The sequence below is a fragment of the Osmerus mordax genome, chromosome 3, assembly GCF_038355195.1.
Source record: "Osmerus mordax isolate fOsmMor3 chromosome 3, fOsmMor3.pri, whole genome shotgun sequence".
Taxonomy (NCBI): Eukaryota; Metazoa; Chordata; class Actinopteri; order Osmeriformes; family Osmeridae; genus Osmerus; species Osmerus mordax.
This window is the reverse complement of record NC_090052.1, coordinates 18736619-18762578: the sequence shown is the minus strand read 5'-3', so window position 1 is coordinate 18762578 and position 25960 is coordinate 18736619. Positions and strand designations below refer to the sequence as shown.

Below are 25960 nucleotides of genomic sequence, written 5' to 3'. Positions count from 1 at the left end.
AGCACTGTCAACCTGCAATGGTCAACCATATAGAAGAAATTGACATATTACTATGATATTATAACTAGCCTATAGGCATAATGAAACAATTTAAGAATGTTGCTATATGTTTATAAATAGCAGCAAAAAAAAATCAGTTAATTTCCCTCTTCATATGAGTACAACGTGTGGCTTCATGTGACTAGCCTTTCATCTCATGTAGAATTAATTTAATAAAAACTCCACATGTTGTAACTGTCAGAGCCATACCTCATTTAAATATGTTGTGGATCTTTTCGTGACATTATTCCAGTGCCTGACCTGTTTCAGAGAGGGCTACCGATGAGGGATGGCCAGCCTAGGGGCTGCAGCCTCAGTGACTTACATGTTCATCTTCTCCCTCAGATTTGCCACTGCTGTATTAAATCCAAACCGCAGACTGGTGCATTTTAGAGCCTATGCAGATGGATTTATGTGGCGATATTTTCCATCGTATAATTGGTCTTGGATCTGTGGTATATAAGATACAAGCAAGATCAACTGGTGCAGAGGCAGACTTTTTCCAATCACTAATTCCTCCCCAGTAACAGGTTTGGTATGCCAGGGACACAGGTCATCTTGTGTTGTCCTGGGTGACACAGCATAGCGCCACCATTGCAAGGTTTTGTGTTGACCTTCCTGGAGTGTCTTTGTCACTATGTGCACTGTACACCACAAATGTTGCATTTTTTGTGCTCTATTTGGTTTGGCAGATACAGTATTATGACACGGGTGTCCATTTAATCATTCTTACATGATATGTTTTTCAGTGTTTAATCACTGTGACTGTAGCTTCATGTAGGTACGACACAGAGACATATATTGTTTGCCTCTTGTCACCTAACCCGGTTCTGAGCACATGTGTTACCTGCCTGTTGAACATCGCAACCTGTTCAGGCGGGCCCATCTCATCCTGCAAAAGGAAGTGGTGACAAAGTGACTTCATTAAACAGGGTTATGATATTGACAGTACTGCAGGTTGTCAGGTCCTCACTTCTGACGGGTATGGGCAACAACAAGCTCTTCAATCTGACTGTGTCACACCCCACAAGCCTGTGGTCCTGTCTTCCAATTACTTAGGCATGATTCATTTACATCTGGGTCCCACCCCCTAATAAATAAAAGTTTACCAACACTGGAGAGTCATTCTGGGCAACCTTTGGCTGTTATTTACTTATGGAAGGAGAGTGTGAGGGAAAGGGCAGGGAGCTCCCAGGACAGGGATTGGAGAGGTTTTGGTGACTGATTTCCCAGGTGACCTGCACTGCAGTCACAGCACAACTGCAGATAAGCCACGACTCAAACCATTACATATTTAAAACCAGAGGGATTTCAGAAGAAATCTTTAATTAGCCGTAAAAGGACCCTCTTCATTTCAAACGTGGCTCGGAGTTTATAAATTGCACAGGTTTACATTTACATTTAGTCATTTAGCAGACGCTCTTATCCAGAGCGACTTACAGTAAGTACAGGGACATTCCCCCCGAAGCAGGTAGGGTGAAGTGCCTTGCCCAAGGACACAACGTCATTTGGAACGGCTGGGAATCGAACTGGCAACCTTCAGATTACTAGCCCGACTCCCTCACCGCTCAGCCATCTGACTCCCCGGTTGATGCTAGCTCCTTGTTCTGGGTCCAGCTCTCCCAGGGCTTTGTGCAGATTAACCCAGAGGTGGAAGCCTGGTAGACATGTTGTGGGCTAATGACAATATGTCACACATACTATACTGTATGAAGGTTGTGAAATTGACTACTTTGTCCAATGCTGTGTATTTTTCTACACACTTTTTTACAGGCGGGAGGTGATATTGACTGACGTTCCTGATCAGAGAAGGCAGATTGAGAGAGAGAGAGAGAGAGAGAGAGGGAGGGAGGGGGAGAAAGAGAAAGTGAGACAGAGGAAGAAAAATTCCATCAACATGGACTCCTGGGTCTTCCCCTCCTCGCCCCCCAACCTGTCAGAGCCACTGATGTACGATGGCTTCAACGACTCGGACCCTCCGGGAAACTACACGGACCACACCTTCAACCACACCAGCACGGTGGTCATCACCTTCTTGTACTTCGCGGTGTGCGCCGTGGGGCTCGGCGGCAACGCCCTGGTCATCTACGTGATCCTCCGCTACGCCAAGATGAAGACCGTCACCAACATCTACATCCTGAACCTGGCAGTGGCCGACGTGCTCTTCATGATGGGCCTCCCCTTCATCGCCATCCAGCTGGCCTTGGTCCACTGGCCCTTCGGCCCGGTCCTCTGCCGGGTGGTCATGACCGTGGACTCCCTCAACCAGTTCACCTCCATCTTCTGCCTCATGGTCATGTCCATCGACCGCTATCTGGCCGTGGTCCACCCCATCAAGTCCACCAAGTGGCGCAAGCCGCGCATGGCCAAGACCATCAACCTGACGGTGTGGGGAGTGTCCCTGCTGGTCAACCTGCCCATCGTGATCTACAGCGGCCTGATCACCAAGCACGACGGCTGCTTCTGCACCATCGTGTGGCCCGAGCCGCAGGAGGCCTACTACACGGCCTTCATGTTCTACACCTTCATCCTGGGCTTCTTCCTGCCCCTCATGGTCATCTGCCTGTGCTACCTGCTCATCATCATCAAGGTCAAGTCCTCCGGCCTCCGCGTGGGCTCCAGCAAGAGGAAGCGCTCGGAGAGGAAGGTGACCCGGATGGTGTCCATCGTGGTGGCCGTGTTCGTCTTCTGCTGGCTGCCCTTCTACGTGTTCAACGTGACCTCGGTGACGGGCACCATCAGCACCACGCCGATGCTGAGGAGCACCTTCGCCTTCGTGGTGGTGCTGGGCTACGCCAACTCCTGCGCCAACCCCATCCTCTACGCCTTCCTGTCGGAGAACTTCAAGAAGAGCTTCCAGAACGTTCTCTGCCTGAAACAGGTCGGGGGGCTGGATGAGATCGAGCGCAGCGACAGCAGACACGATAAGTCGCGGATGATGAACGACCCCACGGAGACTCAGAGCACGCTGCTGAACGGAGATCTGCAGACCAGCATCTGAGGAGACCAGGGTGCTCCTTCGTTCGCCCTGGCGAGCCCACGGAACGTGCTAGCAAACAGCCGAGACGACGCCTCGGATCTTCACACTCCTGCGCGCTCTTTCACACGTACAGTACACATGCACACTCCCGCACTCGCAAACACACAAAGATACATACACACATACAGTACACAGACAAACTATACACACACACACTCACACACGTGGGATAGTTCAACCATTTAATTTTGTCTTTCTGTGAACTCACACCATGGACAGAATGCTTTGCGCATGCCGAACCACAGTACTGCCACGCAAGGCCCTGTTTTCAATTGCGATTGGGAAAAGAAGATTTAATTAAGGAGGATAAAAACATAAAACCTTTGTTATCTTTGGAAATGAACACGGATTGTTTTCCATAAGCAAACAGTGAAATGATTAGGGGATTTCCCCTTCACTGTGATGTTCATATACTAAATGACGCGGGGAGATGAACGTATTGTCATTGACAGTAGGATGAAGACTGGACCATAATGTGACCGACACCTCAGAGGATGCACCCTGTAGATACAGAACTCAACAATCTCAGAGCCAAGCACATACACACATACACGCACGCACGCACAGGAGTGTGCTCAGATATTGGCTTCTGAGATAAGAGGAAAATAACACACTTTTACTGAACTTGACCTTAATGTTTAATGCTTTACCTAGCATGACCTAATGAATGTGAATGAGTCTCATACCACAATGGACGAGTGAACCTTCAGCCGGTGGCTCACAAATGAGCTGAGTGAGAGAGTGTTTGATTATCTACTGTAAACAGTTTAATACATTATGGTGTCTGATCTACATCCATCCCGATTGCCTTTCAGATCTAAGAAGACAGGCCATCCACTTTCACTGAAGTATACTTAGATAGAGAATGCTATTTCATTGTGGGATGGTATTGCCATGGTATTGACCAGGCTGACGACTAACCAAACTGCTGCTAGACTGTATGAGTTGGGGCTTGATTGCATCCTATCGTCATGTCATAGTTGTGTTCTGGTGTTCCGTTAAGCAAAATAGATTTATTACATTCTGTATGCTTAGGTCCAGTTTAAAATGTGTTTTATTCATTCCTTGACGTCTAAAATTATTATTTTGTATTGGATGTATGACTTATTTGTGTTTGCTAATAATATATTTTCGCTACTGAATACTGCCATTCTGATTTCATTGCTACCCTGCCCACTCTCAGACCCGTATGTACGTACGGCACACAAAGTATAGGAACAGTGAGGGGCCAAGGTATGCCACACAGCAGTTCTGCATGCTTTTAACTGTATATAACCAATCAGCTGAGTAACGCGACCATTTCAGATCTCTTGCAATGCACAGTGCAGACAGTATATACTCACTATATACACAGTGAGTATATACATTTAAGTACATAAACCATGTGACAGGATCCCCGCGCTAACCTGCAGGCATGCAGAGCAGCGCCCCCCTAGATGAGGGGGGTGCTGGTACCTCTGCAGCCAGAGAGATGTGCATTTGAGAAGGACTAGAACACATACCCCTATGTGGGGTTCAGTGTTCCTTCAAATCCCCATCGTGGCTCCATTCAGTCCATCAGGACTCTTATGACTCTCCCTGGATCTCTCCAGGAGAGCCTGGCCCCCTGGCCTGCTGTAGTGGTGGGCAGGATTCTCTGTACAGTTAAGAGTCAAAGGCTCGCGCTTGTGTTTGTTGGCTGTTACCCAGGGACAGTCATGGATCTGATGTGCCTTCAACCCTGTGCTGGCCCTCCAGACGTGCGCCTTGTGTGTGTGTGCTTGCGTGTGTGTCCCCCCCCCGTGAACAAGCCTCTCCCCCCTTAGGGCCAATAGTGTGAGAGAGCGGCCCAATCGTGACTCATCACTCTGATTACACATACTGACTTTTTCCAAAAAAGAAAGAAGAAAAAAAAAACTTTCCTGCTTGTACATATTCATGGTACTCATGTACTATTTATGTGACGTTGTTGCATGGGGCCTTCTGCAGTGTACGTGCAATGCTGGGGCATTATACTCTGGTCTCTGTTTAGGCAACATAAGCGTTTAGTTAGCTTAAAAAACAATTATAAACATATTTTTGTATGACCTTGGGTAACAGCCGGTTACCTAGAATTTTGCCCCAAGACTCTAATTAGCACATAATTATCCTCGAAACGATCCCTCCAAATATTCATTACAAAGATAACTAGAGAGGATACAATTTCTGGGGAAATTGTAGGGTGTGCTTGCTTGCGTCGGTTGCACAGGGGTCTGTATATTTTATATAAAAAGGCATCGGGCCTACTTATTATTTATAAAGATTACATAGATTTAAAAGCATCTTTTTTTTGCTGCTCATTTACAACTCAAAATACGAGTGAAGTGTAGAATGAAATATGATGTCTTCTCATTTCCCCTGCAAGAGGCAGCTGACAGGCTGAATCAAAACGAATACATTTGGCAGACCGGTGTACAAATGGACCTAATCTCTATGACTTAAACGTCCTTTTAAGTTGTCCCTTCTCGTGATATTTTCAGGCATTTAGCCTACTCATATTGCATTCATTCATTAATAAAGAACCCCCTTTGAAGATTATTCTACGACTTTACCGGCAGAAGATAGAATCGCGATTCAAACAGTACCATCTGCTAACTGAAAATATGCCCCCAAAAACGTAAATAAGCTTGACATTTATTTAGTGGAAAATAGCTCATTCATAAAAAGCTCACTGGTAGCGATCATTGTCAGTAACAACTCAAAATGCGATATAGCCCTGTGTGGAGAAGCTGCCCCGGTAAATTCTACTACTACAGTACAGTACTGTACTAGACTACTGCTGTGTTCGTCTTGATAGCGATTGCGTTGGTTGAATTCGATTAAACGTTCCGTTGTACGGTTTAGGCTGAAATTAATTATTTTCATGAACAGATTGACAAAGTTTAGGCTGTGGCAATGAAGTTCAGGTTAGTAGTCAGATAGTTTCCCTACTGAAAGACTTTTGAGTAAGGGGAGTGCCGAACATGTTCTGTTGCCGTTTGACTTAAACAGCTGAGGAGTTGTTGTTAGCTACTCACACTAGTTTCTCGGGTACAGTAGGCTACAGCGTTGCAGTGAGCTACACTGGTTTGAAACCACAGGTAATGGTAATTTCACCAACAAATCGTTTACTAATGTCAGAATAAATCCTACAACGAAAATGTATATGTGAGGAATGTTTATTTTAACGATTGAAAACAGATACATCATAGACCACTGTAGTATGTGTTGCCCGGGCAACGCAGGCTAATGTCATGATGCTAATATGTCAGTGAAATAGTAGACTACTGTTTCCGAAAGTAGATGTACTTCCTTAATAATATCAGCTTATATTGTACATTACACATCACAATTGTGTGTCATATCACAAAGTAAAATGAGTAAATATGTATCACCCTGGCCTCTTTGTTTGTGGCGTTTCTGCAGCTGCCTTGCAGTAAAGCTATAGACAGTTAGCCTAGCTATCCCCCAAGTTAACAGATGCGAAACGAATGTTCTGCCAAAGGTAGTCACGCGTGTTTTCGTGACATTATTGCAGACCGGTGTAAAAATTGACCTAATCTCTATGATTTAAACGTAATTTTAAGTTTTTCTCTTCTCATGATATTTTCAGGCATTTAGCCTACTCATATTGCATTCATTCATGAATAAACAACCCCTTTGAAGATTATTCTACGACGTTACCCGGCAGTAGAAGATGGAATCGCAATTCAAACGGTACCATCTGCTAACTGAAAATATGCCCCCCAAAACGTAAATAAGCTTGACATTTATTTAGTGGAAAATTGCTCATTCATAAAAAGCTCACTGGTAGCGATCATTGTCAGTAACAACGCAAAATGCGATATAGCCCTGTGTTGAGAAGCTGCCCCGGTAAATTGTACTACTACGGTACAGTACTAGGCTACTGCTGTGTTCGTCTTGGTAGCGATTGCGTTGGTTGAATTGGATTTAACGTTCCGTTGTACGGTTTAGGCTGAAATTAATTATTTTCATGAACAGATTGACAACGTTTAGGCTGTGGCAATGAAGTTCAGGTTAGTAGTTAGATAGACTTTTGATTTAAGTAAGGGGAGTGCCGAACATTTTCTGTCGCCGTTTGACTTCCTAAACAGCTGTGTACTGTAGCTAGATGTTTTTGTAGTGTGTCTCGCGTAAGCTACAGCGTTGCACTGAGCTACACTGGTTTGAAACCACAGGTAATGGTAATTTCACCAACAAATCGTTTTCTAATGTCAGAATAAATCCTACAACGAAAATGTATATGTGAGGAATGTTTATTTTAACGATTGAAAACAGATAACGCTACATCATAGACCACTGTAGTATGTGTTGCCCGGGAAACACAGGCTAATGTCATGATGCTAATACTTCAGTGAAATAGTAGACTACTGTTTCCGAAAGTAGATGTACTTCCTTAATAATATCAGCTTATATTGTACATTACACATCACAATTGTGTGTCATATCACAAAGTAAAATGAGTAAATAGTTATCACCCTGGCCTCTTTTCTTGTGGCGTTTCTGCAGCTGCCTTGCAGTAAAGCTATAGTTAGCCTAGCTATCCCCCAAGTTAACAGATGCTAAACGAATGTTCTGGCAAAGGTAGTCACGCGTGTTTTCGTGACGTTAGTGACGCAGTGACGTTAGTAACGTCAGTGACTGTGGCTAGCAAATTAGCCACCGTTAGCTTCACTTTTCGCCACAAAAACTTAATTTAAGCTTAAACCATGCAACGGAACGTAAATTCCAATAGAAGCAACTCAATCGCTACCAAGACGAAACTTTTGACACCTACGTTGTCTATGTAGGCCAAGTATTTACTGAGTTTTAGGGGGGCAAAAAGAAATAAAAATAAAAATAATAATAATAATATATATGTGAGAGAACAAAGGTTGTGCTCTCGCCGAAGGCTTGAGCACACCCAATGAGAACATAACTCTAAGGTAACAGTTAATGGATGAAAACATTTTGGAGAAATAATAACATAGCCGACAGTAGAAAACAAGAATTATATTTAGATATATACACCTCATTTACATCTACACTTTGACTTTGAGGATGAAATGGGACCAGTCTCAAAAGGCATAACGACAGTCAACTTAGGTGTTTAAACATTATAGCTCTGTGTAAAGTTGCCCCATTCTCTGCCAAACAGCCTCCTTAATAGCAGCAGGCATTGCAGCACATTCAAATACAGCCGCAACATTGTTGACATGAATGCAGGTATGAAGCTACATCAATGGGCTTCAAGCATTGTAGTAGGAGAAGGCTATAGCTACCATTCTGCCTAGGCCATTCTGCTCATAAGACTGTACTGTATCCTTTCTTTTCCCCCAATTGTTCCCCCACCAATAACAAAAAAAAAAATATATATATATATATTTTATTATTTCTGTTTGTGTGCGTATTTTGCTCTATGTGTTGCTTTTGTAAAATGAACTGTTCTGATAAAAGTTGGTTTGCTCCTTAAATACACTGCGTCATCCTTGTTTGTTTGTCCTCTTCTGATCCGGGGAAAGCAATGGAGGGTGCAGTGTAGAATATAAACCAGTGACTGTTTTTCCAAGAGTCGGTGAGTGCCCCCTTGTGGTAAATATATACCATTTACACTTTCTACTCGTTCATGGGCTTCTTGCCTCGGAAGCAGAAGTGCTCCAGTTTCTGACGTGACACAAATTCACCTAACTTAACACTTTGAATACTCAAAATGAAAACTGTGCATGTGTAGATGTAATATAAAATAAATATAGGTACCTCTAAATAGTTGGTACAACGACATACACATTTGCAAATCATACGACACTAGGCTTTCCAACCCTCCTCCCTCAGATCTATCCTCCTGCAGGTTTTCACTCCAAGCCCAGTTGTAACATAACTACTTACTGACAAACTGAAATGGTTACAATGGGTTGGAACTAGAAATGAAAACCCAACAGCAAAGGCAGCTGTCCAGGAACATAGCTGAAAAGAGCTCCACAGCCTCCGCGGTCTTTGTTGCCCTTATATAACAGTTGTCCTGTGAGACAGAGGACGCCCAGGCAGCAGGAGCAGAAAAGACCCACACAGAGAGAAACGTTCCAGTTTTTTTGTTCCGAGTTTATTCACTGAAACGGACAATGAAGGTCTCCCCGTCCTTTAAGGTTTCAGCTGAGTCCCTGAATGTCCTCGGGTGGCGTCTCTGTCGGCGCCACGATGCATCAAAATCCTTGGTGCCGCCATTCGAAAAGTGTGGGATTTAGCAGCTCCTAACAGTCATCCCCCCCCCCCTCCTCCTCTCCCCTTCCCCTCCCTCACCCCCTCCCCCTCTGGCTCAGAGTTCCAAAAATAGTTGTTTCTGCAGCAGACGAGCTGTATAATCTGGGTTGACCTCACCTTGACAAGCCGTGGACCACCACCAGGTGGGATCCATAACGCTTCCCCTGATGGTTCCCGGCCATCATCTAAACATGAGTGACCATTGCTGTCGCTTTTTATTCTTTTTTTTATGTTTATTTTTCTTTTTACTCCCCACAAATGTTTGTTATTTATTTCACTTTCTTTACATAGACAACATGTGATATTCAGACATAACCCTGGTGTTTGTAAATATGATATATTCTGTCGTATTTTCAGGAGACGGTATACTGATTGAACGGAGCGCTGGAGAGGCGACCTCACCGCACCCCTACTGCTGCCCCGAGGGGACGCCACGCGTTGCCATGGTTAGCGGAACACTGACGGATTCAAACCCGGGACGCAGTTGACAGAGCCCCCCCTCGTACGTGCAATATCTCTCCCTCGTCCAATCACACCCCCCCCCCCAAGCCCCTCCCTCCCCCACACCGCTATCACTACAGTACGTTGATCACGGTGGACAGAAGAAACCCCAGAGTGTGAGAGCCCACAGCTCTGCAGGCGGAGCACAGACAGCTTTAAGACTAGGTAGGCCCTCTGGAGGCCCACCTCATTGCAACAGGGAGTCGGAGGTGTTGGCTGTGCGGCTGTGCGGCTGGCGGCGGTGTGAGAGCAGAGGGGGGAGGCGGTGAGTGACCGGGAATGAACAGCACTGCAGTCGACAGCATGTCCGTAATGCCCCCACAACACCCACAGTTCAACTTTAACGTGGAGATTTCTTTCTTTCTTTTTTTCTACAACCATCCAGAGTGAGCCAATTTAATTACCACCATTACCATCATCATTATTATACCGACATTTCCACAATAATAAAGAATAATACGGCCAAAAACGTTCAGTACCATGACAGCAAGGACATGACTGCACTGCAAAAAAAAAAAAAAAAAGAACAAAAAAAACACAAACAAGAATTCAATGAATTGTTAAAAAAATAGATTTTCCCTGCCCTCAACCAAAATGAAACGGCACCAGAAAATGGTGGAACGTGGGCACGCTCAGGTCCAATCCGAGTCCACTTAGTTTCCATGGTAGCGCTTCCTCGGCCAGCAGCATGGATGGTGTCTCTCTCCGCTCTGCCTACGTGCCGATTATCCTCTTTTGAAAAATATAGATATATACTAGATTCATACAGTATTCCTAACTAAGTTCACAAATGATAAGAATCATAACCATATCTTAAAAAAAAAGAAACTCCTTGCAAAGTTTATAATACCATACTTTTTACGTTTTGTATATATTTTTTTCATTTCATTTCATTCTTTTTTTTTTTTTTTTTGCATTCAGTTCCATATGCATATGACAACAAACAGTCCTTCCTCCATTGTGACTTGGTAAATGCTTGGTCAGTTGATACCAGAGCACCATGGGGGGGGAGAGAAAATACAGGTAAAAAAAGAAAAGCTAATCTCAATACAATACTGTAGTTACAGTCCTCATGTGCCCACGCCACTGAACTGTCAATCACTCACTCTTAGGCTCTGCAGCAGGGAGGAGGAGGGGAGGCTCCTTGGCCCCGCCCCCCTCCCCCGCTTCCCTCCTCTTCCTCCAATCCTCTTTTACAGCTTTGTCAAGTAGATGCCCGGTAGCTCAGTGCTGTGTTTGAACGTTTGCATGATTTCATCAGTCTGGTTGTCCTCCCTGGTCCATGCAGGGCAGCAGACAGGTGTGCAGAGTTTCAGGTAGGTTTGTGTCTTCGTCTTTCGTCCTCCGTCTCCCCCCCCCCCCCCCTCCCCCTCACCTCTCCAGTTAGAAGGCTCTCCTCTATCGGGATCTGCTTAGGCTACTCGTATTCCAGGAACTGTTTGTGATAGAATAGGAGATACCTGCAAAGACACAAAGGGGAAGACGGCTTTTAACACCGAGTCTGGGTCCCAGAGTTGCTCCGTTTCATCTCCACAGAACTGCCGCTTTTGGTGGGTTCATTCAGGACAGAGATTGTTTAGTCAGCGCAAAAGGTGAGTGACTTCACCGACAGCCCATTGGTTACTCGCTCGGCCTATGGGTTCCCCTGCTCCGGCATATCATTTACCTGTGCCGGCCAATCACAGGCAGCGTGAGACGCTGCTCGGGCTAGGTGTGTCACTCCCCGAGGACTCGTTAGTGAACCGTTTGACACGAGGGAGATCCTGACGTGTGCACGCGCGCGTCTGACTGATTACCTGTGTGAATGAATGAATAAAAAGCTCCTTCCTCCTTACCCTTCACTGTCCAGAACGTCCTTGATGCTGGCCTTGGTGATGATGGCGTCGTCACACTTGAACCACTGGTCCTTGTGCTGGCGGATGAAGCTGGTGTAATGACCGCTCTCTAGGGTGCCCTGGTGGTTCACCACCGCGAACAAGGAATACCTGAAAACCACGCGCCGGCACGCAAACACACACACACAGACAGTTAAAAGACAGCTTGTGGAGGGCTGATGAATGTACCGGTAAACTCCGGCTACAGTGAGGGCCACAGAGGAGAAGCACTAAGCAGCTTCTAATGGGCCCGACAGCCATTTCATTTCAGCAGTTTCTAAACGATGACGAATGGCATTAGCGGCCGCCTCTGCCAAACAGCCGCCAATTACATAATCATTCGTCTATTCATTCTCTCCCCCCCCCCCTTCCTCCCATTTCTCTCTGAAGTGAAAAGGTGCAACAGGAATATGAAGGAATTCAAAAAGCCATACCTATTTCCAATCCACTACTTGAAACTATTTCGGTGTATTCAACCGGTGGTGGAGGAAAGGGGTACTTACTTATTGTCGTTGTTCAACACGTCTACTGTTTGCTGATACTGGCCGTTCATCCTGCTCTCTTTACTGTGGGGAACACAGAGACACGTCGGGTTAGGGCCAGAGCCTCGTCCATCTCTGTCACGGAGCAGCAACGCCAAGGGGCCGCAACTCTCCACGCGTCCACTAGGTGGAGGCAGAGTGTTGCGGAGAGAAGCGAGGGCCTAGCGCCGGCCCTTTACGAGGGGGAGTGATGATGGGTCATTCCATATCTAATGGATGCGGCACTGAGGCAGACCTATAGCCCTGTCCCTGCACACACACGCACAGACAGACACACATACTAGATAGACACAGAAAGGACAGACAGACACACATCCTAGATAGGCACAGAAAGGACAGACAGACACACATACTAGATAGGCACAGAAAGGACAGACAGACACATCCTAGATAGGCACAGAAAGGACAGACAGACACACATCCTAGATAGGCACAGAAAGGACAGACAGACACACATCCTAGATAGGCACAGAAAGGACAGACAGACACACATACTAGATAGGCACAGAAAGGACAGACAGACACACATCCTAGATAGGCACAGAAAGGACAGACAGACACACATCCTAGATAGGCACAGAAAGGACAGACAGACAGACACACATCCTAGATAGGCACAGAAAGGACAGACAGACACACATCCTAGATAGGCACAGAAAGGACAGACAGACACATCCTAGATAGGCACAGAAAGGACAGACAGACACATCCTAGATAGACACAGAAAGGACAGACAGACACACATCCTAGATAGGCACAGAAAGGACAGACAGACACACATCCTAGATAGGCACAGAAAGGACAGACAGACACATCCTAGATGGGCACAGAAAGGACAGACAGACACACATCCTAGATAGGCACAGAAAGGACAGACAGACACATCCTAGATGGGCACAGAAAGGACAGACAGACACATCCTAGATGGGCACAGAAAGGACAGACACACATCCTAGATAGGCACAGAAAGGACAGACAGACACACATCCTAGATAGGCACAGAAAGGACAGACAGACACACATCCTAGATAGGCACAGAAAGGACAGACAGACACACATCCTAGATAGGCACAGAAAGGACAGACAGACACACATCCTAGATAGGCACAGAAAGGACAGACAGACACATCCTAGATAGACACAGAAAGGACAGACAGACACACATCCTAGATAGGCACAGAAAGGACAGACAGACACACATCCTAGATAGGCACAGAAAGGACAGACAGACACATCCTAGATGGGCACAGAAAGGACAGACAGACACATCCTAGATGGGCACAGAAAGGACAGACAGACACATCCTAGATGGGCACAGAAAGGACAGACAGACACATCCTAGATGGGCACAGAAAGGACAGACAGACACACATCCTAGATAGGCACAGAAAGGACAGACAGACACACATCCTAGATAGGCACAGAAAGGACAGACAGACACACATACTAGATGGGCACAGAAAGGACAGACAGACACACATCCTAGATAGGCACAGAAAGGACAGACAGACACACATCCTAGATGGGCACACAGACAGACAAGCAGACAGGCCAGACAGGCAGGCATGGGGACCAGCAGGAGAGGCAGGGTACCCACCTGGAGGCCATGAAGGGGGTCATGTCCAGCTCCAGAGGGAAGGACACGTAGGTGGTGATCTTCCTCCGCAGCTTAGCAGAGTGTTCAAACCGCTATCGTCCAGCAGGAGAGGGGGAGGAGGGGGAAGAGGAGGAGGGCAAGAGAAGAAAGGGGTGAGAGACGGTGGAGGGGGGGGGGGGGGGGGGGGGGAGGGAGGAGAGGAACATTTAGTGCCTTCGGTTCCCATGCTGTTTCTCTGTGAGAGGGGATTTACAGCAGAGAGACAGGTGTGACTTGACTCCTTGTGTTCAGGCAGACGTTTAGACTGTAACCCGTGGATACGGCCGGGCGTGGAGACATCTAAGAACCTACCGTCCCAGCATTTCTATGAATAGCATTAATAGCTTAGGTAGAGCATTACTAAAACATGCCGTCATTCAAACCTTATCCCGGTCTCTCTAGGGAGGGAGGGTGTGTGCGTTTTGGTGAGTGTGTGTGCGTGTGTGTGAGAGCGAGCGTCTCTCTGCCGCAAGAGCTTAGGGAATTCCCTTTCATTGTGTCACACACACAATTTGATACCGGAGGCTATTTCCATTCAAACTCCCATCTTCAGCTGAACCCAAGCGTCTCCTTCCCCCGAGTTCTGTTTAAATCAGCGTGCTTCCTAGGTGAGCGTCTAGCAGGTGCACCTGTCACCGCTAACGACACAACACCGTCACTCGTCACCGGAAACACCCAAATCGCACACGGCCCTGCTCGGGCGGGCTTGTCGCCGCGGGCGGCAAAAGCTAGCTGAGGAGAATGCGAGGGCGCTCACTTTGAGGTGGAAACACGCCACGATGGGGAGCTTCTTCATCGTCAGCTGTTTGGTGGATTCCTGGTAACTATGGCAACCGCCGCACTTGATTTTGGCACTGCTTCCTAGGTGCTCCGGCCGGGTGAACCTGCGGCGAGCGGAGAGGGAGGACGAGAGAGGGAGAGGGAGGACGAGAGAGGGAGGACGAGAGAGGGAGGGAGAGAGAGAAACAGGAAGGTTAAATAGAAGGCAAATCATGAAATCATTTTTTACGTGTTCAGGTTCCAAAAACCTGTATGTATGTATGTATGTATGTATGTATATATATATATATATATATATATATATATATATATATATATATATATATATATATATATATGGCACTAACGGATGTTTGTTTAAATCTTTTTTTACATAGACAGGACTAATCTTTTTTTTGTCCTGTCTATGGCACATATGGCCCGAGGTGGGAGCTCCTGTGGGAGGGGAGAACAAAGGCTGCTGGTGTGTGATGGTCGGTGCGGTCTGAACCACAGCCCTGCCGAAACACACACGCATCACCACGGCAACAGGACCGACTCAACCCTGCGCCTTTAAGAGAAGTGCTGCAGCAACCAGGGTGTGAGTAGGGCTGCAGCACAAATAGATATGAGGAAAGAGAGAGAGAGAGAGGGGGGGGGGAAGAGAGAGAGAGGGGGGAAAGAGAGAGAGAGAGGGGAAAGAGAGAGAGAGAGGGGAAAGAGAGAGAGAGAGGGGGGAAAGAGAGAGAGAGCGGGGGGAAAGAGAGAGAGCGGGGGGAAAGAGAGAGAGAGGGGGGAAAGAGAGAGAGAGGGGGGAAAGAGAGAAAGAGGGGGGAAAGAGAGAGAGGGGGGAAAGAGAGGAATGAAGAATAAGGGGAGGAGAAAGATAAGGAAGAGTGAGGAGGAGACAGGCCAGCCCCGGCAGCCTGAGTGTGGAGACAGACATGGGGAGATGGAGGGATAAACACACCCGTGTGGACACAGGAGGAGGAGAGAGGGCTGGGGAAGGGGAAAGAGGGGCCAAAGTTGCACTAGTATAGAAAGAGAGAGAGTAAAAGAGACAACGAGTAACACTAACAACAGACTGCACCCTCCCCCGGAGGGACCAGCACCATTGTAGCCGAGTGGAAGAGTAGAGGTGTGAGTGTCTGCGTGTGGGGAAGGGAGAGCGTGTGAGAGGGTTTCTCCTCGAGAGTGTGTGCGTGTTTCTATGAGAGATGGTGCGTTTGTAAAAGAGAACGAAAAGGAGGGTGTGATTTAGTGTTTGTGTGGGACAGAGAGTGAGTGTGTTTGAGTGAGCGAAAGAGAGAGAGAGAAAGAGAGCGAACCTGTGTGTGTGTGTGTGTGTGTGTGGTACCTGCGCAGACAGTCTGTGAGGGTGGTGGCTCCCAGGAGGTGGCTCTCCCCGTTGACGGAGCTCCCGTCCCCCCCGGGGCTGAGCGGCCAGAAGGGCGTGGAGGAGCCCGGCAGGTCCAGACTGATGTCCCAGAACGGGTCTATCGTCGTGGAAACGCCGCTGCAAACGGACAAGAGAGGAAACCCGTTAACACGAGTGCAGGGTGGCGTGTGTGTGCGTGTGTGCGCACTGTTCCCTTCCCCATGTCCAATTCAATCAACTGTTCCATCAGAGAAACATGCGTAAGGCCTGCGCGCATGACTTTGCTTTCAGGACACACACACACACACACACTCCTATGCATTCCTACAGTGTTGATGAGATGAGTCATTGTGCTGCAGTGTGAACTGTGCCCAGCAGGGGGCAGATGAGGCTGGAGGCCGGGGAGGAGGGCGGCTCCGCCTGCAGAGCTCTACCTCAGACCGCATGAATCAACAAGGAAGACAGACTTGTAACCTGGACCAACGTGACACACAAGCTAGGCCTTAATGAGCCGGGTCTTTCACTCCAACGCGCCTTTCCATGACAAAAAAATAAATAAGTGTGTATATGTTGTTTTATAATCCTAGTATAGCAGGCTTAAGCTAGCCCTAGAGCTATATGGTTAGAGCAAGCCTCCTACTGTGTTAGCCTGCTAGCGTGTTAGCCTGCTAGCGTGCTAGCCTGCTAGTGTGTTAGCGTGCTAGCCTGATAAGAGTGCTAGGCTGGGCCTGTGCGCTGCGCTGCAGTTTCGCTGGGCTAATGTGACAGGACAGCTCTGGAGTGCGGCAGCACAGTCTAGACAGCCACCTCCCTCCCTCCCTCCAGCTCCACAGGGACCCTCGCAGGGAGCGGTGGACTGGGGGGGAGGACGCCCACCCCGTGGCTAGGCTAGCTCGCACGCTCTCCGAGGGGGAGAGGGCTGTGTGTGTGGGCGGAGGGCACGATGACTGGGGGAAGGGGTGGGCTGGGTTAGCGGCTAGAAAGGGGCGCGTTGGCGGCTAGGACGCCACTCAGGGGTGGTGCTCTGTCAGGCCCCATGTCAGGCCCCATGGACAGCAAATGTCAAATGTGGGATTTTTAGTGGTCTTGACACATGCAACCTTCACCTTCTCCCCACACACACACACGCACACGCGCACACGCTCTTACTGGCAGACTTGACAGGTGACGTCTGATTGCAGCCCCCCGGTGAAGATTTGGTCGATAATGCAGTTACAGTGGTTTGGATTGTTGGCCTTCTTCCCATTGTCGTCTCCTAGAATGCAAAGAAAACACACACACACACACACACAGAGATTAAACAGAGCTTCTCTTCATCACCCCTGAAGACCTCTCTCCCTCACGTTCTCAGTCCGTGTTGCAGTAGAGCTTGTCTAATACGTATAACCTCACCGGGACGCTCCAGCCAATCAGAGGCCTCCTTACTGGCGGGTCCCTCTATGAGTCAGCTTTGTCACTGCGCTGCAGCGAGCACATTATAATTCTCTACATAGCCCCAAAGTCCAGCGCCGGACTGTATTATCAGTCTCCTTCAGTGTGTTTCCACTGAGGCGGACAGAGTGCATTGTGGGTAGACGCGAGAAGCATCTCCTGATCTGAAGAGGATCCCTTTTTCTTCATCCCCCTCTCTGCCTCTCTCTCTCACTCTGTCTGCACACACACACACACACACACACCTCTCCTTCCCCTCTGTCATTGCGCTCTCGTCCCCCTCTCACTCAGTGTCTTGACACTTCTCAATACCCTCTGGCCCTCTAAATGGGTCAAAAAAAAAAAAAAGTCAAAAACAAAGTCAGCGGGGCTGCAGGGACACACTGGGTCGCAACTTCACCCATGTCCTTCCCGGGCCGGTTGTCTTCATGGATACTTCCTCACGGAGGAATACCAACCCTCCCTTCTCTGAGATCGGTCCGTGTAAGCAGCTAGTGCTGAGGGAGGGGGGGGGGTTTGGGGGAGGAACCCGGGCCATGCTTACGGGTGGTGTCCCCCTTGCAGTGTCGGTGCAGCACGTCCAGCGCCGCGATGAGGAACTCGTGGGCGTCCTGCTGCTCGTAGCCCGCCAGGTGGCGCGCGTGGGTCCACACCAGGTGCAGCAGGCGGAAGGGAATGTGGGGCGAGCGGTGGCCCGAGTAGAACTGCGGAGCACACAGACGGACGGGGCGGTTAGAGGCGGGGCCAATACAACTGAAGAGGACGGGCAGACGGGCGGCTCGAGGGTGGGGCTGTTATGAGGTCACAGAGACTGGCACTGAAAGAGACAAACAGTGAGACGGGGTGTGTGAGAGGATGGGGTTGCTAAGGGGACTGGTGGCGAGACAGGGTCCAGGTGACGGCCAGGAATAGCACCGGGGAGGAAGGAGAGGAGCAGAAACCTCTCTGCACATGCCGGAGGAACCCTGGCCCCCCTCTCACGCGCAAAAACACCGTCACACACACACACACCACACCCTGCTCCCCCCTCTCTCTCTCTTATCCTCTCCCTTTGAAGACGGGGGGATTGAGACTCAACGAAACGCAGCATAAAACCTCTATCTTGTATCTTACAGGCTCTTTGGTGCTTCTGTACCGTTTGAAGCGGCCTGACAGCGTGGCTCGAAAGGCTGTAAGAGACGGAGGGGAGACGGGGGGGGGGGGGGGGGCGGTGGGATGGGACGAGAGAGGTGGGAGATGTTAGAGAGAGAGATGGAGAGAGGGAGGAAAGAGAGAGGAGATGGAGACAGACGGGGGTGAAGAGCGGAGGAATGGAGAGGTGGAGAGAGCGGATGAAAGGCGAGTGTGGGAGGTGAAATAAGGAGGAGATGGAGGGAAAGAGAGGGGGAGAGGGAGAGAGATGCAGGGAAAAGCGAGAGGATGAAATAAGGAGAAGATGGAGGGAGAGAGAGAGAGGGGGAGAGGGAGAGAGATGCAGGGGAAAGCGAGAGGATGAAATAAGGATATGGAGGGAGAGAGAGAGAGAGGGGGAGAGGGAGAGAGATGCAGGGAAAAGCGAGAGGATGAAATAAGGAGGAGATGGAGGGAGAGAGAGGGGGAGAGGGAGAGAGATGCAGGGGAAAGCGAGAGGATGAGCCACAGGCAGGAGAGACGTGACTAGGACTGGGAAAAGGATACAGTAGTGGTCCATCCCGCACGCTGAACTACCGTGTATTCTTCCTGTGAAGGTTCTAGCAACCCCCTTCCCCCCATGTCTCAGTCTACAGTCAACACTAAGAGTGCCACCCCTCCGGTTCAGAGGTGAATGGTAGCTTCCGCCCAGCGTTGCAGCGGAACGGTTGAGCACACTGAGGAGCAAGAGGGGGGGTGGGCGCGCTGCAATCAGCAGGAGCCCGGCCCCACCGTCGACGACTCAACCTGTTCAAGGCTAACACGCCATCTGCGGCCCTACACACACACACACCGGGGAGAAAGCGAGACCAAAAGCGATTGGGTGAGGGAAAAAGACTGAGTGAGAAAGAGAAAGTGAAAAGATTGCGAGAAAGGGTCGAGCGAAAAAAAAACAAAAAAAAAACGGTACGTTGAGAGTTGTTGTAATATCCTGGGGGCGCCAAGGCTATTACACGCAACAGGAAGGAACAGAGCGAAGACGGGCCTCTTGAACGCACGCATTTCACTCCCACAGCACGCGTGCGCGCGGCCACCAGCACGCCGACGAATCTGAAATACATTTGAGAGGTGACGAGTGACACGGCCAAACAGTTGTGTGAAGGCTCCACAGAGCCCTCTCCCCCTGAGGTTCGCTCCTTCCAGCCAGGGCGCTACATTTCTCTCTCGCCCTCCCCCGGAAGACGGTGACTCGGTCTGTAGTACCGCAGTGCTGGACACTGGGGGGACACGCTCTGTGCAGGACGAGGGGGCGAAACGACTGAGCGGCTGTTCTCGATCCATGACGTCTCTGTGCCAGGAAGACCCCCTTACCCCCCCACCCCCCCCCCCCCCCTCACACACCATGTTAGTCCACATCACCCCAGCTCGTAGCGCACACACCAGCGGCCAGCCCCCCCCCCCCCCGTCCCCGTCTTACCTCCTGAAAGAGTTGGGACATCTCGCACACCAGACAGGAGTTGGATTGCATCTCGCACTTGTGTCTGTCGGACAGGAAGAAGTCCCGCAGCAGGGGGGTGTGTGTGAGGGCCTGGACGATGCAGTTCATGAAGCACGTGTTGCCCAGGTTGATCAGCCCTCGTAAACCTGGGTGGGTGAGCGGGGGCGTGGGGGGGGGGAGGGGGAGGTGAGAGAGAGCGTGAGACACACCGAAGGGGAGACGGACGGCGAGGGGTTCGACCCGGTCTGTTCCGTCGGCTGTTCACACAGACCTGCAGAGCCCTGATGACTCAGCAGGCTTCTCCCACGCCTCAGGCTCTGCCTCCACACACACACACACACACCCACGGGCAAGGCCTACCACCTGTGTGTGTGTGTGTGGGTGGATGGGGGGAGAAGGGGTTGGAGAATGTTGTGCATAGCGGAGAGGAGAGGAGGGGGGAGGGCTACAGTCTGTGTGGTTCTGGTCTGGGTCCAGGTGGGCCCGGTTGGCTCTGCTTGGCCAAGGAGAGAGAGAGAGAGAGCAGGATCAGCCAGGGCTTAAACGCTCCAGACTGGCCCTGGTCCACTCTCCACCGCCCCCGGGCCCCAAGCAGCTGCTAGTACTCCCAACCAGTCTGTTACAACGGGGGGGGGGGGGGGGAGGAAGAGATGGAGGCAAGAAAGAACGAAAGAAACAAGAGAAAAGAGGGAGAGAGAGAGAGAGAGCGTGCCGTGTAGCCTCCCAGCGTGTGGCTGGTGGGCTGCCTCGTCATGTCCATCACTCCAGTTGACCTTTGCTGACCCACTTCGACGCATGAGTAACCCTGGACTATACAGACACCCCGCGGGCAGCGCCTGTAGGCCGAGCACACGCGCGCACCCACACACACACACACACTCGCCCGTATTGAGGCCCAGTGAACGCACGCACACACGCGCGCGCGCTGAAGCGGCCAGGGGCGGAGGCCCACCTATGGTGCAGTTTGTAGTGATTTTCCTCCGCTTTGGATTGTGTCGTAGCAGCTCCAGTTCTCTCTTTGTAGGCTCCCACGTAGTGTACCTCTCACCTATACCTTGACACACACACACACACACACACCCCCCATCATCATCATCATCATCGAGGCAGCTTGTTTACATTAAACCTTTCATAGGGAGGTACATAGGAAAGTTAATTGGGACACAAGCACGTTTCCGCACCTTGCAGTTTCCAGGCTTTTCTCTGTTCTTCTTTGGCAATCTGTTCCATGTCTTTGTCGTATATGTAGTCTTGACACACAAAACAATATATCCCCCCGTATAATAAGTCTATTGCTGAAAGGGGGAGAGAGACAGAGAGAGAGAACAAGTCAGAGATTCACAGTAATTAGATATGGATTTGTATTTTCTTTGGCGGAACAATAGGTTGGGATTCTATGTGGCCTGGTCTCATCCTGGATGATGTGGCCAGGCCTGAAGACAAAACACTCTCTCCCTCTCCTGATTCATCCACTCACTCTTATTGATCTGGACTTTTGTCTCTCCAACTCATTGCTTCACACTGAACAATCGCTACAGATAGGAGTGGGCCGATTGGCTGTAAGGGGTGTCTGGGTGTGTGCGTTTAGTGTTTCTGTGTGTGTGTGTGTGTGATTGCGTCGTCCCATGTCCCCAACCATCTCCCTGCTGAAGTGTTCTCAACCAGCCAAGACCCCTTCATGTTCTCAAACTCCTTGGCAACAATACCTGGGTTCTGTTGCCGTGACAACCTATTTTTAGCCCGACAGGACCTTGAACGTTTTCATACCAGAACCAAGACAGGAAAGATGAGGGAGGTGGTACCACTGCAAACAGAGTACATCAACGAGCAACATACGAATGGCGTGTGTGTGTGAGTTCTATTGCGTGAAGGAGTCACGTGACAACGAGTGTAAGCCACACATATAATGTGAGCATATTTAAGCCACGTTGTGAAAGTGTCTGTTGTTGGGAGCAGGGCTGGTAGGAATGGAAGGGGAAAACACAAATCTAGGATGAATAGAGACAGGGAAATGGTAAATGGACTGCATATATGTTAGGTCCATAAGTATATATGTTAGGTCCATAAGTATTTGGACATTGACACAATTATCATTTTGGCTCTGTATACCACCACAATGGATTTGAAATGAAACAAGATGTGCTTTAAGTGCAGACTTTCAGCTTTAATTTCAGGGTATTTACATCCAAATCAGGTGAACGGTGTAGGAATTACAACACATTTTATATGTGCCCCCCCCCCCCTTTCCTCTCTTTCTCCCTCCGCTCACACAGGGGTGTGACCATCAGCCCGGGAGGCCCGTCCTCTCGAGCTGAGCGGGATTACAAGCGTCTGGACGGGAGACGGGACGCAGCTTAAAAACCATGACATCTCACACGCTCAGCCCTCCCTGCAAAAGTGCCCGGAAGCTGAGCTGGACAGCCCGGCGTGTCTCCCTCTGTCTCTCTCTCTGTCTCCCTCTCTCTCTCTGTCTCCCTCTCTCTCTCTGTCTCCCTCTCTCTCTCTGTCTCCCTCTCTCTCTGTCTCCCTCTCTCTCTGTCTCCCTCTCTCTCTCTGTCTCCCTCTCTCTCTCTGTCTCCCTCTTTCTCTGTCTCCCTCTCTCTCTCTCTCTCTCTCTCTCTCTCTGTCTCCCTCTCTCTCTCTCTCTCTGTCTCCATCTGTCTCTCTCTATCTCTTCCTCTCGTGTGTTCTGGGGCGACGTCAGGTGAGGGGACACTGTGACCGGCTCAACCCGACCTTCGTTCTGTATGCTGGAAACCGTTTATTATAAAAAAACGCCCGTAGCATCCTAGAACGGTCTGCTGACGGGTCTGCTGTGTGTGTGAGGTATTTAGGTATGCGTGTGTGTGTGCGCACACGTGCAATTGTGTGTGTGCGTGCGCGTCGTACCTAGGTTGTGGCGTTTGTTCTTGGCGTGCTCGTGGATGTGTTTCTTGGTGAAGCAGCCGAAGAAGACGCAGTAGAGGCAGGAGTGGAGCCGGTTCAGGTGGGCGCCGCACATGTGACAGATACACGACTTGGCCTGCAGGGGGCGCGAGAGAGAGGGGAGAAGTACAGATAGAGAGAGAGGGGGGAGAGGTAGAGACAGAGGTAGAGAGAGGTAAAGAGAGAGAGGGAGAGAGAGGGAGGGAGGGAAAAGGACAGAGTCCGTGAAAAGGGGAATCCATATTGATGACCCGTTGTGAGGGGGGGGGGGCCTTAATATTCAGATGGAGAGACAAGAAAACACAGACAGAGAGGCTTTACCAACCCCCGTGTGGTTGGACATAAAGCAGTAGTCCGCTTTAACACACGCACGCACGCTCGCTCGCTCCACATACACACTCTCTCCGCACACACACACTCTCTCTGTCCACACACACACACCATGTCCATGATTGGATTTCATGCATGGCAGGCCCACTGGGGTGTGAGAGTCTGTCTGACACACACTGACAGCGGCCCGGAGAGAGAGAGAGAGAGAGGGTGTAATTTGCTCGAATGCAACGCTCAGAGGTGACCGAGGGATTTGCACAACCATTTAGAATGCCTCACGTCTTTACCAAAGCTGCTAAAATGAGCTCTGCATGTCCCAGGGCCTGGGAAGCGTAGAGTAGGTGTGTGTGTGTGTGTGTGTGTGTGTGGAGGGGGGGAGCAGAAAGCACAGGCCATAGCTTTTCCATACAGCCTCCTTCTGACAGATCCAGCATGAGAGAGACAGAGAGAGAGACAGAGAGAGAGAGAGAGAGACAGAGAGCATGAGAGAGAGACAGAGAGAGCATGAGAGAGAGACAGAGAGAGAGAGAGAGAGAGAGAGAGAGAGAGAGAGAGACAGAGAGCATGAGAGAGAGAGAGAGAGACAGACAGACAGAGAGAGCATGAGAGAGAGAGAGAGAGCATGAGAGAGAGACAGACAGACAGAGCGAGCATGAGAGAGAGACAGAGAGAGCATGAGAGAGAGACAGAGAGAGAGAGCATGAGAGAGAGAGCAAAGGAGAAAGGAGATGAGAAGATACAGAAGAAACAAAGAAAGGTGGGAGGGCCGTTGTGGTCTAGGAGGACAAAGTATGAGGCCGTCTACAGCCGGTGAGCAGAGAGAAAGGGAGAGGGAGCAGACAGTCAAGGGGAGACTTGACAAAGGGGGGGGGGAGAGAGAGAGAGAGAAAAAAGAGAGAGGGAGAGAGACAGAGAGAGGGGGAGTTTTCGGTGAATTGGTCTAATCAAAGCCTATCAGGGTGCAGGCTTGTCATCATGACTCAGCCACTGGGCAGAGAGGGAGGGAGGGAGGGAGGGAAGGAGAGAGGGAGGGAGCAGAGGGACACGCAGCCGGACGGAAAGAGAAAACAGTTGCACCACAACAATCATCCATTTAGGATGATTTCGGGTCCCCCCAAAAAACCCTGTCTACACACACCCGAGGTTACCTGCTGTGTGCCCACCCACCCAGCAGGGGCAGCCAAAGAACACCAGGCAGCTGGTGGACAGGCTGGGACACAATGGGAAAACCTGACACCATTCTCACACACACACACGTAGAAAGAAGTGAAACTGAGAGGGTGACACTATGACTGTACTAGTACATTGTGTGTGTGTGTGTGTGTGTGTGTGTGTGTGTGTGACACGCCGTCTGGTCTGTGGGAACACGAGGAAACCTTCACAGTGAATCCCAACAGAAGGCCTCGTTGTAGAGGGGCCGCACATTTCCCCGCAACGCACCGACGGGCAGGGTAGCGCTTGGTCAGGTGATCGACCCACACCGGGCCCAACGACCCGGGATTGATGTGATGACGTGGTATTTGCAGCAGTAAAACTACAAAAAAAACGATGGGGTACACAGGGTATTTAGGGTTGGATATTAGAATCTGTGGTTCAAGTGGCGACCAGTAGGGGGAGTGCCGGGAGGAAGGAGCAGCGACATGAATCTCTCTCCTCTCCAGAGCCCTCTGCTGCGACTGCACCGTGCTGAACGCAGACTGTGGCAGTTGGGAGGTGAGAGGACAGCATTCAAGCGCACCGCTTCGCACAATACAAAGTGCTCGCTCGGACAATCAACGCCCGCATGGTCGCAGAACAGCAAAAACGCCAGACCAACACACACACACACACACCATGTCAATTAATAACACACGCCTATGCATCACACACATTTCCATATAGGCCCCACACACACACATTTCCATACAGGCCCCCACACACACACACACTTTAGGAAGGCATACACACTGTTACCCAGGCCCCACAGCGAGAGACCCACGCGCAGACAGACATGGGCCGGTGTTTTGGCTAGGCCTTACGAGGCCGGGAGGATTGTGATGACGGTGCAGAGCAGGGGACATTCAGCGCTGCACACACTAAGCTCTGTTTTCATTCAGTCTGGCCTGTGTGGGCGGGGCTTGTAGCACGATGAATGGGATCTGAGGGCGAGCGAGAGTGACTGGGAGAGAAAACGGTGGGGATCGAGACACGTGTTGACACACACACACACAATTGTGGAAGGAAGTGAGCCTGAGAGCCTGGGGCCGCTTGTCCTCTCCTCTGGGTGTGTGTGTGTGTGTGTGTGCGCGCTGCTGGTCTCTGTCCTCCTGCATTGCACCAGGGCTCCAGTCAAAAACAAGCAGGCCTGCCAATGCTGCACCCATCCCACCCTCCACCCCACCCCTCGTCCCTGGGTGGAAATCCATCTCCCCCTCCTCCTCTACCCATTTCCCAGGCTCTCTATTCCTCAGTGTCAGCAGTCTTCCTCCTCTCTCCTCTCCCCTCCCTCCCTGGGCTTTTAATGTCTTATTAGATCACCTATTGATCAGGAGCTGGCTCTAATGACTGGAACAAGTGTTGTACAGGTAGCAAGCTAGCAGCAGAGAAAAAGAAGCGAGAGAGAGAGAGAGAGAGAGAGAGAGAGAGAGAGAGAGAGAGAGAGA

General features: G+C 49.9%; 2 protein-coding genes across 5 annotated transcripts in view; one reads left to right on the top strand and one right to left on the bottom strand.

The window, feature by feature from the left end:
• Positions 1-1936: 1936 nt before the first annotated feature.
• On the top strand, positions 1937-3040 carry LOC136940695 (somatostatin receptor type 2-like). The gene has a single exon (XM_067232953.1). It carries the CDS (start codon positions 1937-1939, stop codon positions 3038-3040), a length of 1104 nt encoding a protein of 367 aa, XP_067089054.1.
• A 6868-nt stretch (positions 3041-9908) lies between these two features.
• LOC136940611 (ubiquitin carboxyl-terminal hydrolase 22) overlaps positions 9909-25960 on the bottom strand; it is a 26522-nt gene continuing 10470 nt past the window's right edge. For 2 of the 4 annotated variants that reach the window (XM_067232814.1, XM_067232816.1), the window contains 12 exons: positions 22953-23085; positions 21245-21358; positions 21016-21117; positions 20043-20209; positions 18000-18159; positions 17174-17279; positions 16004-16162; positions 14645-14771; positions 13849-13940; positions 12213-12275; positions 11671-11820; positions 9909-11295 (listed from right to left, as the gene is read on the bottom strand). In XM_067232814.1, the coding sequence (XP_067088915.1) occupies positions 11253-11295; positions 11671-11820; positions 12213-12275; positions 13849-13940; positions 14645-14771; positions 16004-16162; positions 17174-17279; positions 18000-18159; positions 20043-20209; positions 21016-21117; positions 21245-21358; positions 22953-23085 (1416 nt within the window). In that variant the 3' untranslated portion in view covers positions 9909-11252. The remainder of the gene's footprint in view (positions 11296-11670; positions 11821-12212; positions 12276-13848; positions 13941-14644; positions 14772-16003; positions 16163-17173; positions 17280-17999; positions 18160-20042; positions 20210-21015; positions 21118-21244; positions 21359-22952; positions 23086-25960) is intronic. The other 2 variants (XM_067232815.1, XM_067232817.1) reach the window with 1 other exon arrangement.